The sequence below is a fragment of the Gastrolobium bilobum genome, unplaced genomic scaffold (assembly GCF_033153095.1).
Source record: "Gastrolobium bilobum isolate Gb01-03AN ecotype WA unplaced genomic scaffold, APGP_CSIRO_Gbil_v1 utg3588, whole genome shotgun sequence".
NCBI classification, from domain to species: domain Eukaryota; kingdom Viridiplantae; phylum Streptophyta; class Magnoliopsida; order Fabales; family Fabaceae; genus Gastrolobium; species Gastrolobium bilobum.
Window position 1 is genome coordinate 908,808 of NW_026899729.1, and position 11,495 is coordinate 920,302.

The 11,495-nt window shown below is 33.1% G+C and overlaps 1 protein-coding gene across 1 annotated transcript; it reads left to right on the forward strand.

The window, feature by feature from the left end:
• The first annotated feature begins 214 nt into the window (after positions 1-214).
• LOC133293010 (uncharacterized) lies at positions 215-6,261 on the forward strand. Its single transcript, XM_061491522.1, has 9 exons — positions 215-329; positions 451-572; positions 827-927; positions 1,465-1,660; positions 1,763-1,855; positions 4,252-4,311; positions 4,473-4,547; positions 4,673-4,753; positions 5,860-6,261. Exons 1-9 carry the CDS (start codon positions 254-256, stop codon positions 6,232-6,234), a joined length of 1,179 nt encoding a protein of 392 aa, XP_061347506.1. The 5' UTR covers positions 215-253; the 3' UTR covers positions 6,235-6,261.
• Positions 6,262-11,495: the final 5,234 nt, after the last annotated feature.

Here is an 11,495-nt window from a genome sequence, read left to right on the forward strand (position 1 = left end):
GTCATCTAATTATTAATAGAAACTAGTGACATGGTCAATAATATGACATTATTGAGTAAAGTATTTTAATAGATTCACCGGTACCTTTAATTTATTTAAACATGTTTTATTAGTAACTAGTGAATATATCACTTTGGAAAGCATAACTAGTGAATTTAATTTATATAAATTATTAGAAAATCCGAATTTTGAGGAGGTTAAGGTTTAGTGTTTGGTGTAGTGAGGTTTTGAGAATTGGAGAGTGAAGGTGGTGATGGGTGGTAACATTTCAGAAGCAAAATGGTTGACAGTGAGCATAACCTTGATATTCGCTGCTATTTCCATCTCTGGTATGTTAATGTTCTATCAATTATAATTACCATAATCATTCATTCATTCGTCTCTTTCTCTTTTGTCTCCGTATCCCTCTTTTTTTGAATTTACCACCCGTCTTGCTGTTGAATTTGGCAGCATACATATTCAAGAGAAAATCGAATGCTTTGAACTCCAAAATTCATGAGCTTGAGGCATCTCTCAAGTCTTCATTGGACAAATGCGCCTCTGAGAGGCAAGGCCGAATTAGGGCTCAACAGGTAACCATGCTTCTCTCTCTCAACTCTAACCTCGTACCTCTGTTAGATAGATTTTAATTGGCTCATGTCTTATTGGTAATTGAATTCTTTTTGTTTTATTATTATTTATTTATTTTATCTTAACTTGGCTCTATGCTAATTTATGCATTCCTGGGTCTTCAATCGTCCGTTGTTGCATCAAGTGTTTGTGCTTTCATTTTATTTCTTTTTCTTCTTAATTCTTTGGCTGATTCATTTACTTAATGTATTTGTAGGCCTTGAGAAAAGAACTAACGCAACCTAAATCTGAAAATGTAAAGCTAACTTATTATCCCATGACCCCCATTGGTATCATCCAGTCATGCTTTTCTACCAGGTAAAATGTTTATTCATTAATTGTACATTTCCACTCCTTGTTAAACCCCAACTAGCGAGGGTAGGGGTAGGGGCAAGGGCAACTTTCGCGGATTTTTTGGTCCACGGCTCATCCTCTTTAATTGTACATTTCAAATTTGATAATTAAAGGCCAGCTTGTGGGAGGTGGATAAATTTTTAATCTTCGAGAATTGTCAATTCAAGCAATTTATTTATTTATTTATTTATTCATTTATTTGTTTGTGTGACAATCATAATCTCCCTTTTCTTACTTTAGATTCAGAAGGTGGTTATGGACAACCCCACTAATAATAGTTATCAATTTATTTTTTTATTTTTCTTTTTTGGGGGTTTCGTAGTAGTACTCAGTTCATGTTCAGGTACATCTTTAGGTAGATAATTCCTATTGGATTCCTCCTCTGTTTAGTCCTTAGGTAAACTGCACATCCAGTTGTGCACATCTTGCCTTTTTCTTTATGAAATTCTTTGCTTAGTACCCCATTCATGATTCATGAACCATTGCTTCACATTAGTACAGGAACGGGACGCCAAGGCAACCATTACTTGTACCACTTGCCAGAGCATGTTTGGTTTTTAATACAACTCGTGTTCCGCCAGCATCTCTTGAGGGTCTAGCGGAATATTCTCATATTTGGGTTCTATATGTATTTCATTTAAATACAGATCTTGAGAAGCTATGGAAGCAACCATCTAACTCAAAGTTCAAGGCAAAGGTGTGTGGCTCTAGTGTTCATTAATATCTAATCAATGTGGCATCTTCTTGCCTCATTTTTTATTTCCTTTAAATCTTTTCATACGGATCAGTGGTTGGGTAGGTGAGGGTTCCAAGACTGAAAGGTGGAAGAATGGGAGTTTTTGCCACACGATCCCCACATCGTCCATGCCCCATTGGACTTACAGTTGCAAAGGTAAGGACACTTGTTGGCCTGTGGGGTGTTTCTGGCATGCTCTCACAAATAACAATATTTTGTACCATTCTCTTGATTGATATCACTCTGGACTAAATCATATTATTCAATTTTGGAGACCAGCTAACCACAAGGACTGTAATTTCTCATAAAACATGACTATATCATTTATTCTCCATAGATTGTTATATATTTCCTCTTAGCATTGCTGGATTGTTGCAAGCCTATGACAAATTTATTCATAAGATAAAATTTGGTATTTCAGAAGCTTGTTACGAGAGATAGATTGCATTTTATTTTATTTTAAGTAAAGATAGATTGCATTTATGTGGTGAAAGAAGTGATTCAATTTTTTTTATTAAATATTTTCAGTTTCAGCGCTTATGATGGTTATATGCATTAAATGAACTCCCCCCTCCAAAAAAAAACAAAGTTCGGATTCAATATGTAGGAATGTTGAGAAATATAAATTATAATTAGGGTTAAATTCAATTTCCCATCATATGATGTGGTGTGTTATCAAGAAACTATTGAATACTTTTAATCGTCCCTTTTTTTGGAAAACGCACATGATCGGCATATCCAACATAAAACTACTACGTTTTGAGGCACTTCAATGGCTAACAACATCGCTGATTTGTGTAAACTTGTGACTATCTCATGTCATTTCACTTAAAAATGGATGGAAAAAGTATGGGATAGTTACATGTTGTAAATAATAATTATTTAGTTATTATTTAGTTATTTATTTGTTGTATTGGGCCAAGCCCATTAGGTCAAAATTAGGTCAAGTATTCTCTATAAATAGAGACCCCTTTATACAGATTATTTACAATTAATAATATATCAGAATACCCTTTTTCAAGTTGGTATCAGAGCTCTCGATCCTGAGGGCTCTGCTTCCGCGCCTACGAAACCTTTTATTCTTCTTTTTCGTCCATCGCTGCCATCAGCCGCCACCGGAAATTTTTTTCCGGGGACCTCTTGGACCGAGCAGATCACTATTATCACTGTTCTTCCTCCTTATCTTTATCTCTCGTACAGCAACCAACGAACGTCAAAGGTCAGAACCTGTTCATCACGTTTGGGCACTTTTCCGGTGGATTTTTCACTCCGACCAGCCACAGACTCAGCAGAGCTTGCTGGACGACGCCGCCCTGAAAAACCCAGCACCATCGGAGGTTAGACGCACCTCCACGCGCCGCCCTTGTCTCTGCGCGTGAATACCACGCGCCGCCAGCTTCACCGGCGCGTGACAGCGCGTTACGGTGGTTCTTGGCCGCGGACCACCACGGTTCTGATCGTCTCTCCAAGCCGGTTCTGGATCTGTGCTCTCCACTTTGATCGGACATTGTTTGTATGGCCTCTTCTCAAAGGAGTTCCTTTACAAAGTTTTCTGATGGTGCATCTTCTGGACCTAAGAGAGATGATCGATGGTGTTCTTATTGTAAAAGAACAGGTCATATCAAGGATCTATGCTTTCGCCTCCATGGAAAACAAACTGTCTTAGAAAAGATGGATAGGATGCATGGTCAACAGCATTTTACTTCCTCTAAAATAAATTCTACATTTCGTCCAGATGAGTTGGAACGGCTCCGAACCCTCCTTGATTCTTTGAGTAAGCCATCTGATACTAGTACTTTGACTATGACTGGTATGAGCTCCAAAACTTATTCTTTCATTTCTTCATGTAATGATTTTAAACATTCTTGGGTTGTTGATTCTGGTGCTACTGATCATATGCTTGTTGTGCTGACTCTTTTACTTCTTATCATCCTACCATTGGAACTCATACAATAGCCGTAGCTGATGGCTCTCATACATCAGTTGCGGGTTCTGGTGACATAAACTTACAGCAGTCCTTACATCTTAAGGATGTTCTTCATGTTCCTAAACTCTCCACGAATCTTCTTTCTATTCATAAAATTACAAAAGATTTGAATTGTACTGTAACCTTCTATCCTACCCATTGTGTTTTTTAGGATCTTGCCACGGGGAAGACGATTGGTAGTGCTAAAGAGCAAGGTGGGCTGTACTATCTGGTGTCACAATCTCCCGCAAATAAAGTAACAGATCACATCTTGATGTCTCATGGTCAATCAACTGCTGATTCTTTGATTTGGCTTCATCATAAGCGCTTAGGTCATCCTCCATTTAGTTTACTCAACCAATGTATTGTAACTCCACTCCCCTCCTCAAAAAAGAAAAAGAAAAAAGAAGAGTATTTTGTATAACACCTATTCAGAGTCTCATTAATGAATTATATTTTCTCATGTTCTCTTGGTTTGCTTTTCCATCCAATCCCTAGAATTTCAACTTTATAATCTGCAAAGAAATAAAAATTAAATGATGTTCCTAGTTTCATAACTTTCTTTTGATCTATCCATGTTCTGTAGGTAGAGGCTGTAGAGGGAAATATGATTTTACTCTCTGGTGTGGACCTGGTTGATGGAACTGTAAGTCTCCGTTTTCTGCTACTGATGCTAACTTTACTTGAATTATGTGCCACTTCGGTTATTGTTTATTTGCTTTAAATATGAATTTGATGCTTTTCATGAATCTGCAATCATGATGCTTTAATGAGGAATCATGCCTATTTTCTGAATCTCATGAACAGCCAGTGCTTGATGTCAAGCCTTATTTACCATATTGTGACAGCATCCCAGAAGCTGCAGTGCCAAATTGGTTGATGGTAATGATCCATTAGAGTCAGCAATGCAATATGTCTGAATAGTACTATACTTTTCTGCCACATCTCTTTATAGAAGTTTAGTAAATGATTATCTCATTCTATGAAAAAAAATTGAATTTTTTCAGGAGGATAACTTACTTTCAGTAGCTTCCGTTAGTTTTTCGGAGGACTTCACTTCAACACTCAAAAGTTGCTGGATGATGGCAGTGAGTTGTTAACGACTTACTTTAAATATTGAGCACGTGCATCATGTACAACAAAGTCTTTTCTTTTAACCCGACAAATTCACAACATTAGCGAAGCATGCCCTTAACTGTTTAATTTGGATAACAGTTAAAGGTATGGATTACATTAAGAAGAAATGGTAAATTAAGTAACTCAATTGAATAAATTAGAAAATCAAGGACTAAAATGAACATTGCCTGAAAATATAGGGAGGGACTAAAAACTTAATTAAGACTTGATTAATCACTTGTTTGAAACTCTGGTTGGAATCTGGAAGAGATGCACGCCATTGGTCTTGATCATATAATTAAACCTTCATGGCTTCAACTGCTTTCCAGGGTACATATTTTAAATTAAAGAGGTAGGGCTATGATAGTTTCTCTTTTGTAAATAAAAGTTTAAATTAGGGGAAGGTACACCTCCATGCAAGGTGAGCAAAGACCACCGACCTCATTGATCGTCATACTTCCTTTATGTCTTAGCTTTTGATTAATCTTACTTTTTGTTTAACCTTAACCCTAATTGTTTAGTGCAGATTTTACTGGCTTATATTTCAGTTGGTGGCATATTATTTTAAATTATTGTTTTAGCTCCTTAACTAGCCTTGCAAGTATTTCATGCTACTTGTGATGTTTTCTAGTTCAAGATTATTTCCAACCTTTTTCTTCTAAACTCAAGTATGTTACAATTTGATGGTAAACTTTTTTTTTTTTTTTTCATTACCTTATATTGTAATATGAGTGAGAAGAAGACCAATAGAATCCCCAGTTACTAGAGTTGATCAGATGAGGGATAAATCATTAATTAGAGGTAGAGGAAGACCAAGAAAAACTCGGTGAAACTATTAAAAATGATTTAGATATAAATGGCCTCTCTAAAAAATTGGTTCTTTGCGGAACACAATGGCTTTGTTTGATCCATATAGATGACCTTACCTAGTGGGAAAGTGATTTGGTTGTTGTATATGGCAAAATGAGTTTGTTATTGAACACATGGTTTGTTATCTCTCTTTAGCTACAATTCTCAGTTTTCTTTTTCTTCCTCTTATACACATCATATGGGTGATTATTCTCCCTTACTGCTTCAGGGAAAGAAAACACTCTACGCATCACCTGTTGAGTTCCAAAGCTTGATAAAGCAGGTCCTTTCTTGGGATATTAGGTCATTGAGTCAACGAAATCGGCCTCGTGATGCTCTCTTGAAGAAAGAAAACGATGAACTATTGGGTAATACTTCTGATGTAGATGAGCACCAAGATGAAACAACTTTTGTCCATGAAAGAGAGCAGAATCCTCTAAATTCTAAGGAAGTAATTTATCACCTGATTTTGGAGGGACTCGATGTCTCCTATAGAATTGATCACGATGGTAATGTTAATGTAGAAAAGGTGTCAACTTCTGCTGTCTTGGACAATAAGCTTAATTCTTGCAATTACTTGACATGGAAAGACAAGCTGCAGTGATGTCTTTATTGTACCTGATAAATTTTTAAGCATAATTAATTTTAATTTTCTATTTCATAAATGCTCTTGCTCTTAGAAAAAAATCTATAAAAGGAGAATCGTAAGCTTAGAAGGGGTTTGGCTTGTTTTATGTTTTTATTATTGATATGTTTTCATTATAATTATGAAAATATCATCTTAGTTTTCATTTTTTGTATTTTGATGGAATACCAAATTCTCTTATGTGCGTTTGATAGGGGATACATATCATGATGATTTTCAAGAATATGGTGAGAAAGTGAATTTTTTGAAAATATTATTAAAAAGTTGTTTGATAATATCAATGGGAATATTGGTTCAAGGTTATCGAATTTATATTTAGTTGATTGGAAGGTGGAAGAATGGGAGTTTTTGCCACACGATCCCCACATCGTCCATGCCCCATTGGACTTACAGTTGCAAAGGTAAGGACACTTGTTGGCCTGTGGGGTGTTTCTGGCATGCTCTCACAAATAACAATATTTTGTACCATTCTCTTTTATTTTTGTATAAATATTTTGTACCATTCTCTTGATTGATATCACTCTGGACTAAATCATATTATTCAATTTTGGAGACCAGCTATCCACAAGGACCATAGTTTCTCATAAAACATTACTATATCATTTATTCTCCATAGATTGTTATATATTTCCTCTTAGCATTGCTGGATTGTTGCAAGCCTATGAAAATTTATTCATAAGATAAAATTTGGTATTTCAGAAGCTTGTTACGAGAGATAGATTGCATTTATGTGGTGAAAGAAGTGATTCGATATTTATTAAAACATTTAAATTTTATCCTTCAGCCAAACATTTTTTCTTGCTACTACCTAGGATTTTAGGCCCGACAGTACGCTGTTATTGGTTAAACATTGGCATTTGGATGCAAATATCTAAAATCAGCGTATGGGTTGCTTTTTCATTTGCTTAAAGGATAGAAGCGGGGAAACATAAAAGAAATTATCTGGAATTTGTATGCTGCTTGACTCTGCTTGCCAGATGGAGATTCAAGAAGAACAATGAGTTTGAATATCGTATTGAAATGTACATACGGCAATTTCAACAATTAAAAGAGCTCTTTTTTTTTAAAAAATTTCATGAAAAAAAAAAGGGCATCGTTACTGTGAGTAGGGGGTGATTATGAATTCTTATTAATCTCATAACGCAGCTACTATTCGAAACATCTTAGGTTACACAGATTGGTATGTAGTCTTATTAATCAGGTGTGCATGATGTATAACATTATAACATATGATTTTAAGTTGGCAAGTAGTACATGATTAATTATAAGCTATTTAATAACGAGGAAGGTTATACTTAACCTATTTCATTTACAATCTATTATAATCATATCTTAACTGTTGATTTTCATCAATCAACGATTATTAATTTCGCAAATCAAATTGATTAATTAATTATTAATTCAAAATGAATGATAACCGTTAATTCATGAAAATTAACGGTTAAAATATGATTGTAAGAAGTTATAAACGAAAATAATTTGTAAATATAACTTTCATCTTTAACCATGTATAATGATGAGACTGCAACCATAGATTTTCGCAGCAATTTAAAAAATTTCAAATCAAGTCTACAATGAATGATGATACTGTTTCAGATTTTACTATGATTTTTTTTATGTAGTATATGTGAAATAAACAAACACAAGGTTTGATAAAAAAAAATTTAAAAATTTGTATTTAATATTGGTTATTGAAATATTCTGAACAAAACATGTTTAAAGTTTACTAATCCTAATTAGAAGTCTTAATTTATAGAAAATTAACAAAAAAAATATGGGAAAAAAGAAAAGAAAATACAAAACAGGTCTAAACAGTCAATTTCGGGCTTGAAAATTACCTCAGTAAGGTTGTTTGGGTTATCATGACAACAGGCTCAGAAAGAACTTTCTATTTACATACTATCAGACTAAAAATTCCTTCCAGATCAAAAAATAAAAATAAAAGTGATCCATTAATGTTGGTCCCTTCGTCTAGACTTTTGGCAATCAACTACCCCAAGGTTCACATATTATGATATTTTTCGATGACAGAACTGCATTTAAAAAGAGAATTATGTGTGTAAGGACACTAATTGATTAATAAAAATTTGGTTTAGATATTTAAAAAGTTGCATAACAAACATGGCTTTGAAGTGAAAAACTATAATGATTTAAAAAAAGGAAAAAAATTGTCCTTTTAAGAGATGATTCTTTTAGTTAAAAATAGTATTTTTTTTATTTAAAATTTAAATTAAAAAAAACCCTTACTCTCTCCTCCCATGATTTTATGATCTATGTATTTTTTTCACTTAAAATAATATAACTGTATATCCTTTAAAATTATAAACATTAATCCTTTAAAAAAAAATTAGTATCATTACGTCAAGATTCTAGAAAGCCAACCAAAATGAGTAGCGCAAGTGAATGGGCATTGATCACCCATAGATGGGGACAAGACAGAGAGTAGTGGACGCGGGGTCAGGGCAACTGGCAATTGTTCTTTTAACTGACGATTCAAATGTTCAACATTTAAGACTTTGACAGAAGACAAGTATTGTACTTGGTTTGGCAGGTATATTCTCTAGTATGGATTTGCCTCGCCGAGAATGCATTTTACTAATTAATTATTATTTATTAAAAAAAATAAATAGCGTAAATTGTATCAGTTTTATTATTTATTATACATGTATATATATATATATATTTAGTATTATATTTTAGGTATTTTTAATTAACGGATATGATTTTATATTTTTTAAAGTACAGTCACTTAAAAAAATTTAATTTCTTCAAATATAGATTGAAATTCAATTGAAGTTTTATAGTATAGTATTTTAAATTTATTTCAACGAAAAAATTAATTATACTATCAGTTAAAATTTAATGAGTTGAATATGATATTTTTAAAATACTCAAGAATTTTTTTTAAGTATCAGTTTCATCGAGATGTCCATGAATTGGATTAGATTAATTTTAAATAAAATTTAATAAATTCGATTTAATTGATTTTTTTTATAACTTTGTCTAATTGGTTTGGTTTAAAGTGTAAATTTGATTCGATCAAGTCCAATCTAAATCCATTTGAATTGAATATGTTGTTTTATTTTATTATAATTTTTACAAAAAAAATAATTTCACCAAAATACATCTAAAATATAACTTTATACAAAATTATTAAAGTATATTAAATACATGTTCAAATAAATTTCTCAGAATATATTAAAAAGTAAATTTAAAAACATATGTCCAAATAAAAAAATTAAGTTACACTTGTGATATAATAAAAAGATGTTCTAAATAAATATAAATAAATCAAAATTTTAAGTAAAATATTTAAAAAAAATATTTATAAAATTGCGATTCAATTTCTTTTAAATAAGATTGGGTATAACATTTAGATTGGAATAAATAAATCCTCTCCCTTTATATTTATATTTTAAAATAATATAATCTTAATATATTATATTTTATATTTATCACTTAAATTTTGGTTAGATTAGTTGAGTTTTACAATACGAATGCTCTGTATTTATACTATCAGTCTGAATCCTCGTGGAGGGGGGCCTTTCAAATCCTATTCATCACAAACGGAATCAACCGCGTGGGCCATACCCATCGACACGGTGCCACCTCTCCCAAGCCAAGAAATCAGAATTTGTTCTATTTTTTTTTTTTTCCATAATCACCCTTGTGTTTTCAACCAAACTACCAGAGGCCCTTCGTGCCTTCACATTCTTTTGGTGGTGTTTGGTTTACGGTTTTTTAAGATTTTTCTATGCAAATGAAGTAAGCAATCTACTTTGCACTTGTTTGGTTCAACAGATTCACTCAGATTCCCCAGCCATGCTATTTGCATAGCATTTTCAATATTGTCTTCGAATGCTAGCTTTTTTCACTGTTTAGAAAGAGATGTTGGATATAGTTTTTTGTGGATAGCCGGGTAAATCACTTTTTGACAAAATATTCCAGACCATTATACCCTCTGAAAGCAACCAAATATATAAGGGTTCTCAACCAGAAAAGAAGCCAACTGATGCGACCATAAACTCCACATAACTGATGCCACCATCCTGGAGAAGGTCATCAATTTTCTCACTCAAGTTGTTTCTTGACACGTGGCAACTATGTAGTCCTTGCAGTCACAGAACAACTTTGAGAAGTCACTGTTACTAGACAGCACAAGTTCAACAATTGTAAATCCTAAACCAAGCTATACAATTAAGACCAACGCTTATGATCAGAAAGGCACAAAAAATGAATAACCAAATCAATGGAAAACAAAGATATTTTCGTAATTGTCACTTATTTCCCATCTATATTTTACCTTAAACCAAACTTAGACTTTATAAATCTTACTTAATTTGCTCGGTAAAATTTTTTCCAACCAAACAACTTTTTTTACATTTTTTTACCAAATTCACTTTCCAACCATTTTCCTTTCAATTATATTTTCTTAGTATTCAAAAAATTTCTCCTTAACCAAACGTCCCTTTTAGGATTTGCTGAAATCAATAGATCACGTATGGCATGGGCATGATAAGTAGGGGTGTTAACAAGTCGAGCCGAGTCGAGTCGAGTTTTGGTCTTAAAAGGTTAAGTCTGTGTTTAAATGTGCTAGCATGATCAAACCTGTTACTTGTTATACATACAATTATCGGGCCTGTGGCCTGGTTTATTTTCAAAAAATAAAAGCCTGACTTAGCCTGTTTAAAAAAAATAATATAACAAAAATTTATCCAAACAGAATATACAAGCAACAACACTAGTAATTTCATAAATATTCATAAATTTAATGTATATCCAGATAGCATAATATAGAATAAAATCATTCAAAAACTCTGTTTAACCAATAAAATGGGATGAAATGGATGAGGAGAAAGAGAGAGTCATTACAAGTAGTATAAAAAACATTAAATGAAACAATAATAATAATAATATACTAGGCCAGCCTAAGAGACTCTAAGGCCGAGCTTTTGAATTGGAGCCTGGTGACAACAATCAATTTTAGACATGTAAGCTCAGGTCTTCACGAGCCGAGCCAAAGACTCCCAGTTCATTTAGCACCCCTAATAACAAGTATGAACATGGCCCGTGTACGAATTTTCCTCAATTTAGTAACAAAAAATAAATTCAATCATTCTTAAGTTTTAACCTTCAACTACCCAATCGCTCACCATCTCCATTAATTAGAGGAAGAATACATTAAATTTGGGCCATCTCGTCATCCACCAAACTACTAC